Source organism: Gastrolobium bilobum, unplaced genomic scaffold (genome assembly GCF_033153095.1).
Source record: "Gastrolobium bilobum isolate Gb01-03AN ecotype WA unplaced genomic scaffold, APGP_CSIRO_Gbil_v1 utg150300, whole genome shotgun sequence".
NCBI classification, from domain to species: Eukaryota; Viridiplantae; Streptophyta; class Magnoliopsida; order Fabales; family Fabaceae; genus Gastrolobium; species Gastrolobium bilobum.
The window spans coordinates 25,331-41,544 of record NW_026899015.1 but is presented as its reverse complement, the minus strand read 5'-3'; the positions used below and the strand labels follow the sequence as shown (position 1 = coordinate 41,544).

The window sequence follows — 16,214 nt, the reverse complement described above, 5'->3', positions numbered from 1 at the left end:
TCATAGGTTTAGAACTATATCTGAAATCTAAATCATTCTTTTTCTCTTCCGATCTTCTCTCTAATACCCAGACCTAGACCCAGACCCAGTCTGCCTGATCAGGAGATTTCCTCCATCGTGCTGGTTCTTCTCTCCACACCGTTAATTTGTCGTGTCGCCACCTCTCCTCCGTTATTTTCTATTGGGTAAGGAATCTTCTTTCACATAATGTTCTAGGTGGATAAGAAAAACAAGAAGAGTTTGAGTTTGATGATATAACTTTTCATTAACTCCATTGAAATATGTGTTTTATATTTTGATAGTTTGATTAGCTTGAAAATATTGACTTAATTGGTTGAATTATGTTAAGTATATTTTGAATCTTTAATAATTGGTGGTTTGATATTTTTGAAATTTTCATATAAAATATATATTTATATTTTGTTAATGTATAAAATCGGGTCAACGAAGTGATCCCATGACCTTCGAATTGATATTGTGATCCCATGATCCCTGATCTCGATAGAGTCAATGAATGTGCCAGATCTTTAAACACCGAAAAAAAAATATGGCAAATAGATGATCCCGAGAAAGTTGTCTTTCATGAAAATATTTAATATGGTCCAGGACCACTGAATCTTTTAGTGCTCCCTCTCACGTCATTAATTTTTTCTTTTCCTTTTTATCTCTGTTATTTTCTCTCTTTTTTAATTTTATCCTTATATTTACACTAAGAGACCACTAAAAAATGGTGGTCCCCGTTTCAAAAAAATAATCTCGTCTTTCATCTTGCTTGTCGGTAGACGTCTTACATCAAATTCAGCATGCTTTCTAGATTTGGGTTTAGTGTTTATAAAGTTTAAATCGATTTTGCAACCTAATTTAATTGTCTTTCTTTTATTTATCCTAAATTTTTTTTATCCAGTTAATATATCATTCGTGACAATAGCTGTAAAAGCATTATACCAAGCAAAATCAATTGTTTAACAAAATTAATTTTTTGTCATCCCAGAAAAACGCTGCTTACTTACAAAAAGAAAAAAAAATTAAACATATTCTTTGATTTATAAAGTATATTTTGTAGAGAAGAAGACAAAGCAGATTGATGTTAATGATACAAAATATAAAATAAGTACAAAATAATTACTTAATGTAATATTTTAAAAGTCGGATCAAATCAACTGGTTGAACTATGTTTAACATTTTAATATAAATTTAGCTAGTTGAATCAATTCTTTGTTTAATCTCTGATTTGGATTTTAGAACATAATTTATATGCAATTATTCTGTAAACAAAAAAAATCAATAGAATAAATACAAAATAAACAAGAGTAAATCATACTAGCAAACAAAAATGACACGTGTAGATAATTTAAACAAATGAAAGGCATCTCTTGTTTTCAAAAAAGAAAAGGCTACACCATTCTCAAAAACGGCTCATTCTTCTTCTCTCTTGATGCCCTCTCACTCTCGCTCGGTTCTTCTTTCAGCCTAGTTGACCTGCACTAACCTTTTCGATTTCTCACAAAATATTCAGAATCTCTAACTGGTAAGTGTTCATTCGTCACTCATTTTTAATATTAATTTTTGCTTTTTTATTTTATTTTATTTGAAATTCTTAGCATATTATCTAAGAGAGAAAAGAGGAAAATTGATTGGTAACGAAGCCATTTGTGTTGGGTTAGTATTGAAAGTTCTTGTGTTGCTGTTTAGGGCCATGGCTTGGAGTTGGAGATGTAGCTGTGTGGTTTCAGTTGCTGTAATGCTTCTGCCACTTATGGCTTCTGCGGGTTCTATTGTCAAGAACCTACCGGGCTATAATGGTGACCTTCCATTCAAGCTTGAAACTGGGTAAATTCATTTCTTTCGTTTTTTATTTTATTTATTTTTTCTTTGTTTTGGTAAAAAGTTCATTTCTTCTTTTTGTTCAAGTGATTATTGATTATTATTTTCATTGATATGATCATAATTTATTAAATAACGTATAATTTCTATAAATTAGAGATTTCTAAAAGTAAAATTTATATTTAAGAGATGGAGATTATGATTGTTCATCAATACCTTGAGTTTAGCTTAGATTGGAGGCGTTTTTTGAACCAAATCTGTTCATAGTGTCATCAGGGTTGAGTTTGGATTTGTCCTACTCAAATTATTGAGTTCAATTGAGTATGCACCCATAATAAATTTTAAAGAAAACAAAAAACATGCCTCGAATGAATTAATTATAAATCTCAAGTAAAATAAGTAGGGATTTGCATTTATCACTTAACGTGACACAACAAACTTTCCTACACACATAACATTTTGTGGAGCCCACACTTTTTGAAGAAAAAAGAAAAAAAATTACGACATGCAAAACGAATCTCTATAATATTACACAATCATTTTTTCTACAACATAACTCTTATAAAACTCAAATAAGTATAAATCTCATTTGACATAAAAGTATTCGATAAGCAAATATTCAATGTGTTAATCAAAACTATAAATTGTTAATAATAAAATAACTTAATTAACATGGTAAAATAAGGGATAACAACTGGCCCCTGCAATTTAGGGACTGCTTCCTTGTGGTCCATGAACTACGATTACTTTTTTTTCCAAACCGTGTACTAGATTGCTTCTTCTTTTTCCAACAATAGTAGTCATTTGTCGTGTTCTCACCTGTTTTTTTTTTTAATGTAAACTCCTAAATTTATTATTGAAAATTATGGAATGGGCCAGATTAGTTCATGAGAATGCAAATTTTTTTTTTTTTTTTGGGGTTTTTAAGAATCACAAATGTCCATTATATTAATCTTATATTATGTTTAGATATTTAAAGATGGGTAGAATGAAATGAAAATAGATAGGACGAAATGAATTACCATAATTTTATTTTCGTATTTTATAATAAAACGGAGCAAAATTTAATTTCATTGTTTGCAAAATAGATATAATTAAAGGGGGAAAGTGATTATCCTTTTAAATGACACAATTTATATCTTTTCACTCTCACAAAGAGGTGTGACTCACACTTTTATTTTATTTTTGTCAACTCTCTCTCCTCCTTTATCTATCTCTTTTTCTCTCTTAAAATGACACAACTTTACATCATTTAAAATGACACACACTTTTTCCATAATTAAAAGTAATAATTTTATTACACTGATTTCTTCGAATGCCTCCTAAATTGGGAGAGAAGAAAAACATATGTATTAGATGAAATGAGATAGAATATATGTTATTCCATTCTAACTAACTAGTGGTTTCAGAGTTCTAGTCCAATAATCAATGAATGTGGATAATATCTAAAAATATATATATTTTCCTTTTCATAATTAATATTTTAAAATTAAAAAAATGATAAATACTGCGTGCAGATAGAGCTGAAACTGTTTGGGAAGTAACAGTCCAACAAATAAAGAAATAGATGAGTGTACCATACTGTGGTGGAGAGATAAACCCAATATAGGGCAAATTAACGTTCTATGTCCCATGCTCACGAGTTTAGTGGAGAAATAATAAAGGAGAGTATCTTTCTTTCCCTATACCTACAGCTACAGCTGCTACACCCACACCACTCACTGCAACTTATTTAATATTCTTGTCCTTCTCCAGCCTCTATAACATATTGAGCTAATAATATGATTCCAATTCAATTTCTTGCATTCAACTCTGACCCAGAATTACATATGGCTGATGTAAATACCCTTACGGTGTGTTTGGTACAGGAAAAAATTTTTGGTGACCGGAAATCATGATTAATGGGAATTCAGTAGAAATTGAGTTTACTTGGAATCTTACGAAAGATGTGTTTGGTTCGTCAAAATATTACCGGGAATACTGGGTAAAAATTACTGATTCCATATTTGGTTTAGAACGAAATATGACTTGGAATATGAGGTTATTTTACAAAAATAACCCCAAACTATTTTTACTTTTGTAATTGATAGATTGGGTCTAGATTTTTATGTGTATTGGGGTATTTTTGTCTCAAAATTTATTGTTGTGCTTTCCCTTTACTTGGTATTCTGATTGGTATTCCGAATTACCATATTATTTTTGTTAATCTGAATAGTGACTTTTCTTTATAAATCAAATTACCGGTAATCCTTGGATATCCGGGAATCGTAATTTATTCCTTCTACCAAACGTGGTAATTACATTTACCAAAGAAGGATTACCGGTAATCCTCTCCAAAAACTTGAACCAAACACCCCCTTACATCTTGTGGACCCAATTCCTATTCAACTTTTCTTCGCCAAATATGTTGACAAGTTTATGTTATATTATATCCATTCTATGTATATAATTTTGAACATTCTATTACACAAGAGAAAAAAAAATATTAATATCAAATACACGGATCATTGTTCTAACTAACTAGCACGGATCATTGTTCTAACTAACTAGTGGTTTCAGAGTTCTAGTCCAATAATCAATGAATGTAGATAATATCTAAAAAAATATATATATTTGCCTTTTCATAATTAATATTTTAAAATTAAAAAAAATGATAAATACAGCGTGCAGATAGGGATTTTTCTAATATACACCCAGCCCGTATTGTTTTGGGTGCACATTTTCTATTTAAGGTAAAATAAATTTCCATTTAAGTCCTTCTCTTTTTCTTAAATTCCATCTGAGTCTTATTTTCTTTCCATTTTAAACTAAGGATTATAAAGTCCTGAAATGTGGTCTGCAGAGAGAGCTGAAACTGTTTGCCTTTGGGAAGTAACAGTCCAACTCTATCCCTTAAATTTGGGCTATGGTTTATGGGTATCAGATGTCATAACCATACATGGGCCACGCCCCAATATAGGAGTCCAACAAACCTCTTACAAGGTTTAGTTGTTTTTCTTTTAAAAATTTAAATTTAGAATTTTTTTGAGAATCAATTGAAAGGATATACACGTTGAAAGTGTCTTTGGAAACAGTGACCAAAATGTCATTGTTCACCAATTTTTTTACCTAAATGCCACACGAACAGTGTTATTTTCCAATCTGCCATGGGGGCAAGTTCGCTACCCGGTGTAGCGAACTCGGTTTGCTGACGTGTCACGTTTCTAGTGGACACCAACTTGATTTTAACCAAGTTCGCTTACATGGTAGGCGATCTTCATTTTTTTATTATTATTTTTTTAAAATTTGATACTTGTTATCCATTAAAAATGTGACACGTCAGCAAAATTGATTTTAACCAAGTTCGCTTACATGGTAGGCCCCTGTGGTATATTGAGAAATAACACTATTTGCGTGACATTTAGGTAAAAAAGTTGATGAACAGTGACATTTTGGTCAGTGTTTCAGTGTCTTTGTAGGTAAACAATTCAAAACAAGCATAATATAAAAATTTAAGAAGTCTTAATAATAATAAAAAATCAAAATTCAATGAAAATTGTTATATAAATTTTATTTTGTTTAAAATTGGTTGAATTAATTTTCTCAACAATTATACACAACATTCCAAATAATTGCATTATTTATGATAGTTTTGTGTCCCATTTAGTTAGCAAAGGCACGATTTTGGTACATACCTAAGTGAAGTTAGTATCTTTGATTGTACACAAGTAGGGGTGGGCTGGGTTGGGTTGGGCCAAGCTTTGCCTCGGAAAGCCCAAGTCTACGTCAAAATTTTTTAATTTGGCCTGGTCCAAGCCTAATATGAGTCTAACTGTTAGCCTGACTTGACCCGTTTATGAAAAAACAAATGGCATGCCCTAGCCCGTTTGCTTATTAATTTTTAACTTCCAAGCAGAACCATGAATCAACTTTACAAAATACTCAAATTCTGTTGCTAAACCAAAAATCATAATTTCAACGTCCAAATAGAATCACGAATCACAACAAAACTCATACAATCTGCATTTAAGTCACTTTTAAAAGAAAAATGCTCAAACTAAATAACATATATTTCATCATATCCAACAAACAAATCCATACTATGTAAATTAAAATAACTACATGAATCGAACAAACACATCATAATGTTTGTAGTAAGTATAACCTCTCTCAAAAATCTTTTAATATATTCATATACACAATCTAACATGCTGAGATGTTGATTCTTCCTACATAAGAAATAAAGTCAAATTTCTATTAAAATATAATCAAATATAATTAAGTTATAAATAATTGCAATTGATTAAATTTATATCTTTTATTTTTTCTTCAAGACATACTTATTCTATTTTGTTTTATTTGAAATAAATAGTACAATATAGGCCTGCCTGTAGGCTTATAGGCCAGTCCTTGTGAAAGTGGGCCTACGGTCTTTTTATTAAACAAGCTTTTTCAAAGCCCAAGTCCGACCTGTTTTACAAAATATACTAAGTCAGGTCTGGCCTGATGTAGGCCAAGCCGTAGGCCCCTGTAGGCCGACCCGGTCCAGTTTCACCCCTATACACAAGTACAAAATGTCTAATGGTAAGTTATTTACAACGTTTTACCACTGTTAGGCAGGTCTAGGGAGGAGTCCGTAACGGGGGATAACTATCAATGGGCTAAGCTAAACCAACCACATTAAGTGGATCCGACACCACATCTTAATCCAAAACCTTAAGATATTAGGTTCATGAGTCCATTCACTTATATCCACTTAGCTCATTACCAATGAATGCGAGATTCATCACACTTGAATATCCCAACAATATCTCCCTAAAGACTCAAGTGTAACCTGGCTAGCTCAAGCCTAATCCGGCTCTTATTGAATTTCTAGGCCATGCAAGAGGAGTCATGGCAGGAAGTGTAGAATATTCTAGATTGTGATTTATCATTTATTGCTTTTTGTTATTTGTTCCCTTATTTATTAGTGTTTTTTGTTATTGTAAATAAGTCTCTTAGTTTACCGTTGCTATTTATTGATATAGCTCATTGTACTCAATATAAAAAGGACCCATTGGGTCTCAATGAATTAAGAAATTAAGTTATTCAGAGAAAACACTTCTTCATTTCTTCATGGTATCAGAGCTTCAGTGACCATAAGGTCACGAGTTCGATCCTCACCGCCCCCCACTTTCGAGTGGAATTAAATAAAAATAAAAAGCACAAAAAGAAGGTAAACCAAAAATTGGGCCTCTGTACAATATCCACGCTTCAAGCCCAAAGGGCTCTTGCGTGAGGGGGCGTGTTAGAATATAATATAAACCATTAAAAATACTCTCACCCAACACCTTAAGGTTTTGGGTTGAAGTGGTTCTTTTCATGGTATCAAGAGCTAGTTATATTCCAGTGTCTTCCCTGTTCTTTTTTTTGTTTTTGAAGTCTTCTTCCTATTCATTTTTTTTTCGGAGGAACCTTTTTTCTGGGTACCTGTTGTTCAAAAGCCATGGACGCTGATACAACTAGTCATGTTGCTCAAAAAGGTATGGCATTCCATGTTGAACGTAGTAATCGTTGGATCCTTGATTCAGGGGCCTCTGATCACATGACAGGTAATGCAACCTTATTTTGCTCCTATACCCCTTACTATCACCAGTCACAAATAAAAACAGCTGATAAGAATTTCTCCACTATTGCGGGAAAAGGATCCATTAAAATTTCTGAGCATATTATTTTGAACTCAGTCCTTCATGTTCCATCTCTTACTTGTAACCTCATGTCTATTAGCAAACTTACTGCTGAGTTGCATTGTGTTGCTAAGTTCTCTGCAAATGCTTGTATCTTTCAGGAGCAAAACTCAGGGATGATGATTGGCAGTGCTAGAGAGGAAGAAGGGCTCTACTATTTTAAAGAGGATCTTTGTGAAAGGAGGATTTTTTCGAACAACTCTCTATGTTTATCATATGACTGTAATGATGTTTTGTTATGGCATCGTAGGTTAGGACACCCAAACTTTGTTTATCTTTTGAAGTTATTCCCGAACTTATTTATCAATAAAAAGCCAAGTTCCTTTCTTTGTGATATTTGTCAGTTTGCAAAGCATTCTCGTGTCACTTATTCTCCTAAGAAATATCATGAATCTTCTCCCTTTACATTGATTCATAGTGATATTTGGGGACCTGCTCGTGAAAAAAATGTCTCGGGTGCTCGTTGGTTTATTACTTTCATTGATGATCATTCTAGGGTATGTTGTGTATATCTCTTAAAAGATAAGTCTGATGCGGCATCCACTTTTAAAAACTTTCATGCTATGATTCAAACTCAATTCCAGACCTCTATCAAAATTCTGCGAACAGACAATGGTACTGAATATTTTAATTCTGTCCTTGGAGATTACCTAAACCAGCGTGGAATTGTTCATCAAAGTTCTTGTCCTAACACCCCTCAACAAAATGGGGTGGCTGAAAGGAAAAATAGACATCTCATAGAAGTTGCTCGAGCTATCTTATTCACAACGCATGTCCCTAAATATCTGTGGGGGGAAGCTGTCTTGACAGCCTTTTATCTCATTAATCAGATGCCTTCTCGGGTACTAAATTTTGATTCTCCTTTATCTTGTCTTACTAAATCTTTTTCCTTTTTCAATGCCCTTTCTTCTCTTCCTCCCAGATTATTTGGCTGTGTGGTTTTTGTGCATATTCCTCCACATCAAAGGTCCAAACTTGACCCTAAATCTATTAGATGTGTCTTCATAGGATATTCCCCTAATCAAAAAGGTTATAAGTGTTACTCACCTTCTCTCCGTAAGGTCTTTGTTTCCATGGATGTTACCTTTTATGAGACACAATCCTTTTTCTCCCTGACTTCTCTTCAGGGGGAGTCTATTGGTATTAGTATGGATGAAGATAAGTCTAGGAAACCAAATGATGTTGTTGTCTTATCTTGGCCTTTGGAAACAGGGAGAGTTATTGGGAAGGAAACAAGGGGAGCAAATATACCTGAGACTAGTGATCCTCCTGGTAAATGGGGAAAATTTTACAGCAGGCGCAAAACACATCAAGATACTCTAGACTGCCAGGATCCTGACTCGAGTCCTTGCTCCGGCAACCTACTCGAATGCACTAGTACAGCCAACATTGATATGCCCATTGCTCTTCGCAGAGGTACTAGATCCTGCACTGCTCATCCTATTTCCCATTATATCTCATATGAGAAGTTGTCTCCAGGTTTTCGTGCTTTCAACACTATGTTAGACAGTACCAGGATACCCAAAAATATCCAAGAAGCACTTGATGACCCAAAATGGAGGAATGCAGTATTAGAAGAAATGGATGCACTTATAAAAAATGCAACATGGGAGTTTGTGACATTACCTAAAGGAAAGAAAACTGTTGGTTGCAAGTGGGTATTCATAATAAAATTTAATGCAAACAATAGCATCAATAAGTATAAGGCCAGATTAGTTGCTAAGGGATTTACTCAGACCCATGGGATAGATTATCAGGAGACATTTGCTCTTGTTGCCAAGCTTAAAACTATCCGCTTTCTGCTATCTCTTGCTGCCAACCTTGATTGGCCATTGCAACAGTTAGATGTTAAGAATGCCTTCTTGAATGGTGATCTACATGAGGAAGTTTACATGGATCCACCTCCTGGTTTTGATAAAGGGGATGGTTTTGTGTGCAAGTTGCATAAGTCTCTCTATGGACTTAAACAATCTCCCAGAGAATGGTTTGGGAAATTTACTCAAGCTGTTAAGGGGAGAGGGTTCACCCAAGCTCAGACTAATCACACTTTATTTTTTAAACACTCTGACAAAGGTAGAATTGTTATTCTCATCGTTTATGTTGATGACATTATTGTCACTGGTAATGATAGCGGGGAGATAACCTCTTTAAAAAAATGTTTAGCTGACCAGTTTGAACTAAAAGATCTTGGACCTCTCAAATATTTCCTTGGCATGGAAGTTGCTCGGAGTAAGGAAGGAATTTCTTTAACTTAGAAAAAATACATTCTAGACCTGTTGCAAGAAATAGGTATGCTTAGGTGCAAGCCGACAGAGACTCCAATTGAAGCTAATATCAAGTTGGGAGTTGAGGACATGGAAAATGTTGATAGGGAGCAGTACCAGAGACTTGTGGGGAAATTAATCTATTTGTCTCACACTCGTCCTGATATTGCTTTTGCCGTGAGCATGGTTAGCCAATTCATGCATTCTCCTAAGGAAAAACACCTCAGTGTTGTTTATAGAATTCTCAAGTACCTCAAAAACTCCTCTGGTCGAGGAATTCTCTTTAAAAAGGGGAACAAAAGGATGATTGAAATTTATACAGATGCGGACTGGGTTGGCTCTGCAATGGACCAAAGATCTACTTCAGGATATTGTACTTATGTCTGGGGAAATCTTGTGACCTGGAGAAGTAAGACACAAATTGTTGTTGCAAGAAGCAGTGCAGAAGCGGAATTTCGGGCTCTAGCCCATGGCATTTGTGAAGGAATTTGGTTAAGAAGGCTTCTGGAGGAGTTGAAGATCTCTTATCCCTTACCTATCAGATTATATTGTGATAATAAGGCTGCTGTCAGCATTGCTCAAAATCCTGTTCATCATGACAGAACAAAACATGTGGAAGTTGATCGTCACTTTATCAAAGAAAAATTAGAAGACAATAGTGTATGTTTGTCATATATACCTACCAAGGAACATACGGCAGATATTCTCACCAAAGAATTACTTAAGCCGACCTTTGAGGTTTTGATCAGCAAGTTAGGAATGATCAATAAATATCTCCCAACTTGAGGGGGAGTGTAGAATATTCTAGATTGTGATTTATCATTTATTGCTTTTTGTTATCTGTTCCTTTATTTATTAGTGTTTCTTGTTATTGTAAATAAGTCTCTTAGTTTACCGTTGCTATTTATTGGTGTAGCTCATTGTACTCAATATAAAAAGGACCTATTGGGTCTCAATGAATTAAGAAATTGAGTTATTCAGAGAAATAACTTCTTCATTTCTTCAGAAAGAGACAGCCAACCATGGGTTACGTAAGCAATGGCATTAAGTGAGGGCTTGGAACATCACAATCAAATCCAAAACCTTAAGGCATTGGGTTCATGGGTCCATTTACTTATATCCAATTGGTATGCTCCCTCTCAACCAAGTACCCAAGCCCAAAGTACTCAACTCGGCTCTAATACCAATTGTTAGGCTGTGCAAGAGGAGCTCATGGCGGGGAGAAACAGCCAACCATGGGTTAAGTGAGCAATGTCATTAAGTGGGCATGGAACACCACAATCAAACCCAAAACCTTAAGGTATTGGGTTCAGGGGTCTATCTAGTTATATCCAATTGATATGTTCCCTCTCAACCGAGTACCCAAGCCCAAAGTACTAAACCAGCCTCTAGCCAATCACTAAGCTAGCTCGAGCCCAACCTGGCTCTAATATCACTAACAAGTGGGTTCGAGGAGCCCATGGCTAGGGACCGCCACCAATAGGCTAAATTAGACCACAACATGTCTCAGTCCAAAAGCTTAAGATATTGGTTGAGGCTACATTAATGGTTTCATATTAGTTTTCTAACACGTCCCCTCACACAATAGCCCGTTGGACTTGAAGGGTGGATGATGCATCTGATCCAGCTTATTTGTGCTAAGAAATTTCAGTAGACTTAATTAATTATTAATTAAATGAGGGCAATGAGGATCGAATCCATGACACTGAGGCTCTGATATTATTAGAGAACTATTTCAACCCAAAATCTTAAATTGTTTAGTAAGATTATATTAATGATTTTATATTATTTTTCTAACTTGTATGATGCTAGATCCTGGTAGTGTTTAAACTTATAGTTACTTGTTATTGCGTAGATACATAGGAGTGGGAGAAGGAGAAGAGGTCCAAATATTTTACTTATTTGTGGAGTCTCAAAGAAATCCTTTCATTGATCCACTTTTACTTTGGTTCGTTGGAGGTCCAGGCTGCTCTGGCCTTTCTGCATTTTTTTTCGAAAATGGTAAATCATCTTTTATTTATATTTATTTGGAGAAATAATTATTAGGCTACTTTTTTTCCCGCTACATTTACACCGCACAATATAACTTGGTTTTTTAACCACATGATGGTAAACTTTTTTAAAAATAGGCCCTAAAAGTTATTATTTAGTATAATATGTTACTAACCCGCAGTAGTATATGTAAAAATAAATCAACTAAAAGTAAATGTATACAATTAACATTATCCATGAATTTTGTTAAGAACGTGTGGTTAGAAAAACAAATACTCTCACTCTACGAGAAATTATTTTCTAATGATTTAGGCTAGAAATATCAAAAAAATGTAGAGATTTCTGCGCAAAATACTAAGGAAAATGCAAAAAAGTAAATAAATAAAAATATTTTAATTAATTTAGATTGGATTATTTTTTGGTTAACCATTTTTCAGGGCCATTAGTAATGGATCGCAATTATAGTGGGAACCTTCCAAACCTTGAATTGAACCCATATGCATGGACAGATATGTTGAATATGATATACATAGATATGCCAGTGGGCACTGGATTTTCTTACTCAGAAACGCAAGAAGGCTACTATAGCAGTGACATACTGTGGGTGGAACATACATATACATTTTTACTAAAGGTGAACCATTAATGTTCTACAGTCGTATGTAAGGTTAATGATTTGATTTTTATAATGTAAAAATTTATACTACTGTTCAACCATATTTTATTATATAGCATAAAAAGTCTAGGACTTCTTAATTATGAAACAACTAACATTTTTGTCAGAACAATTTTGCATCTAACACTTTGGGAATGATTTTTCCATCTCTTGTAATAAGTTTCACTTTCAATGTAGTGGTTTATCGATCATCCAAAGTTTAGCTCAAATCCATTTTACATTGGTGGTGGCTCATATTCAGGATTAACAACTGGTCCTCTTGTTCAAAAAGTATATGAAGGTAAATATTGTATAATAAACAATGCTAATTTGATAGGCTAATTTGGCCTTAGTGAATATCTTTGTCGTTTTGAATTTCTTCAATGCTTCCTTTAAGGGCAGGTTACAAAGCAAGAAGCGTGCCACTCATCAACATCAAAGTACAAAAGGAAAAAACCCTTTTTGGGAGTGTTTTTCTGTTTTGCTAGATATTTTCTAAACTACTCTTTCTAACTAATTATCTCATTTAATTTCTCATTAGGGTTATGTGATCGCAAGCCCATGCGTTGACGTGTATCACGACACGAACATGAAAGTTTTATTTGCATACCATATGGGTCTTATACCAGAAGAACTCTATGAGGTTATGTTGTCATCATTGTCTAATTATCCAATTGTTCAAAAGAATCAATTTTTGTACAACAAAACTAATGTCGTGCTATTGCTTGATTGATTATTTTGCCCCTATTTTAAAATCGATTTATAACTTTGTCCCTCTTCTTTAATTATATATCAATTTACCTCTATTAATTTGATAAAGTTTAATCAAATTCTATTCCTTGATAAGGTATTTTACTGAAGCAAGTAATGGTCAAATAGGATATAATTTGAGAAAATGTATAGTTTGGGAAGATGGGCAACATGATAATTTTTTTAAAAGAGGGTCAAAATTAATGGTCATTCAAATCTTCTTTCTTTGCATCTAATTATGAACTTGATTATGCTTTTATATTCACGTGTCACCTAACATATATACCGCAAAACTCAAAACATTTTTGCAGTCGATGAAAGAAAATTGTAACGGCGATTATGTAAACATTGATCCGGAAAACACAAAGTGCGTCTCAGATCATGAAGCTTATTCCGAGGTTAGTGCTCTACACTGCACTTTTAATTGTGCATTTATTTGGTCTACTCAAAGTGATATAATTCTGCATAAAATGAAAAGTAATTAAGTAACCCATTGATTTGCAGCTAGTTCGTTATATAAACGAGCAACAAATTACGGAACCTCTTTGTGTTACTACGCCTGGTATGAACCAAGCAATTATTCAATCAGTTCAAGATCGTTCAGCATTCTGGTGTAGAGTTAAGTAAATTTGAGTCAATTATTTAGTTATTATTATTCATTTAATGAGACAAAAAGAAAAAAAATTCATGATTCATAAGACTAGGTAGCAGAGCTAACTTTTAAGTTTTAACTGTCTATTAGAGTTATGATCACATCCTTATTGACACATGGGCAAATGACGAAAATGTGTGGAAGGCACTTCATGTAAGAGAGGTAATGTTGCATTTAGTCATTTATATTTTAAAGATTACATAATGAAACTAATTGAAATTGTTCATGGAGCTAAGCAATGAATTCAACTATGTCATCAAAATAGGGAACTAAGAAGGAGTTCTTGAGATGCAACAGGACTTTGGCATACAAGACAACTATACGCAGCGTTGTAGAGTATTATCGGAATCTCACTAATGCCAACATCGAAGCTCTTGTTTACAGGTGACTTGGGACACAATAATGTTTTTGAGAAGAGATTAAAATATCATGAGTGTTTCTTGATTTTCTTTTTCTTTTTCTTTTGTGTTATCTATATACTAGTATACCACGTGTTCCAATCTATTGAATTACATTCATTGAATCATTATAGGATTTGAAATGATGCAGCTTTTTATCTGTTCATACTAATTTTTTAGCTTATAATTGCAGTTCTGCTCTTGACATGTCTATACCACACCTGAGTACAGAATATTGGATAAAGTCATTCAACATGAGCATACGTGACAAATGGCGTGCATGGTTTGTTGATGGTCAAGTTGCCGGGTAATTAAGCTGTAATTTTTTAAGTATAATGCTAAGTAGTTTGGGTACACATTAGTATGTGAAAGGTATCAGATCAGAATCTAAGAGATGAAAGATAGAGAAAGAGATAAGAGAAAGAAAGGAAATCTGATCTGATATTAGATCATATCATAACTTGTGTATTCAATGAATGGTAGCAGTACATTATATACAAGGACTCACTATACTCACTAGAGTTAGTACACTAGAGTAGGTGATCTCATTCTGCAAGTAGGATTTACTCGGAGCAGGACCCTGCATGTGTGTCTGAAAAGTTATATGAAATACTGAGATAAAATTTATATGAAAACTCATCAATTAATTTATGATAACCAATTTTTAGATATATAATGCGAAATTGGAGGGAGAGTCTTGAAGTAGCGGTAAAGTTGTTTCTTGTGATCGGAAGGTCACGAGTTCAAGTTTGAACAACAGTTTTTTTGTGAAAATATAAGGATAATGTTGCGTACGATCAACCCTTATCTTTATTTTTGCAAATCGGAAAGCTTTGTATATCGCGATTTGTCCTATAATATGAAAGAGATTCAATAATATCAAATTGGGTGGTTATACCCTCACAAAATATGCTAACAATTACACAATTATATAGTTGGTCTCTCCTAATATATATATCATTCCTGGTTTATTTTTATTTATAATGCCCCTAATAATAAATTGGGCTGACTCTCGGTTAGTCTTTACATCATTCATAGTTCGTAATTCTATATCTTCCTTTTTGGTGAAAAAGAAACTGTGTGTGCCCTTATATTAATTACGTAGTCCTTGAAATATTTCACAGATTCACAGAAATCTACAAAATGAAAGAAGACCACTACCTAACATACGTGACCGTGAAGGCAAGTACAATACTTAATTGGGGAATGCAATTCTAAGTTATTTGTATCAATTTAATTATAAGCAAATTGTTTTTTTTAGTACTTAATTAGCAATTTTCTTTTTCTGGGAATTAACTTGATTTGTCTTTGGTCATTTTAATGTAACGCAGGGCGCTGGACACGTGGCCCAAACATTTAAACCCAGGGAAGTTTATAATATGATCAATAGGTGGTTCTCATTTTCGCTTATCTAAGATTATGTTTCGATTCAATGTAAAATTTTATTCTATTTATCTATATGTAAAATATTAGAGTCGATTTTTGTAAAAGTGACTTTCAAGTTGTTGTGGCCCAGCGAGTGTACTGATCGTTCAAATAATAAAGTGATATGAAAAATATTATTTTCGCGATGATTGATCTACCAAGTTCTATGTTCGCCTGTTTATCAAAGTTGGATTAATTGGAAAGAGTTTTATGAGATTGATTTGAATAATAGTTATAAAGGACCAATTGCCAAATAACAATTAATTGCAAAGAAAAAGAATTCAAATTAAAAGTTGGGTTGAAAATCAATAATAGAACATGCATGCAGTTTGGGTTTCGATTTCTCCCAATTTTCTCCTAGCTAATCTACTTCCTCTCTCAAATAACATTCAAACTTATGTTGTCGAACAATTCATCCCTAAATTAATCGAAACTTAATCCCTTAATATTTCAATTCTATAATTCCTTAGTAAGCCATCTTAGATCAAGCATTAAGAGCAATGAATTAACAATCGCGTAGATTTTATTAGTCTATCTCTAGATCAAACA

The 16,214-nt window shown here is 33.5% G+C and overlaps 1 protein-coding gene across 1 annotated transcript; it reads left to right on the top strand.

Annotated features, from left to right (window-relative positions):
• The first annotated feature begins 1,407 nt into the window (after nucleotides 1-1,407).
• Nucleotides 1,408-15,655, top strand: LOC133286232 (serine carboxypeptidase-like 2). Its single transcript, XM_061483624.1, has 14 exons — nucleotides 1,408-1,528; nucleotides 1,693-1,830; nucleotides 11,649-11,794; nucleotides 12,223-12,419; nucleotides 12,639-12,741; nucleotides 12,843-12,880; nucleotides 12,982-13,083; nucleotides 13,502-13,588; nucleotides 13,695-13,808; nucleotides 13,933-14,004; nucleotides 14,108-14,226; nucleotides 14,434-14,547; nucleotides 15,365-15,422; nucleotides 15,572-15,655. Exons 2-14 carry the CDS (start codon nucleotides 1,697-1,699, stop codon nucleotides 15,653-15,655), a joined length of 1,368 nt encoding a protein of 455 aa, XP_061339608.1. The 5' UTR covers nucleotides 1,408-1,528; nucleotides 1,693-1,696.
• The last annotated feature ends 559 nt before the right edge of the window (nucleotides 15,656-16,214 follow it).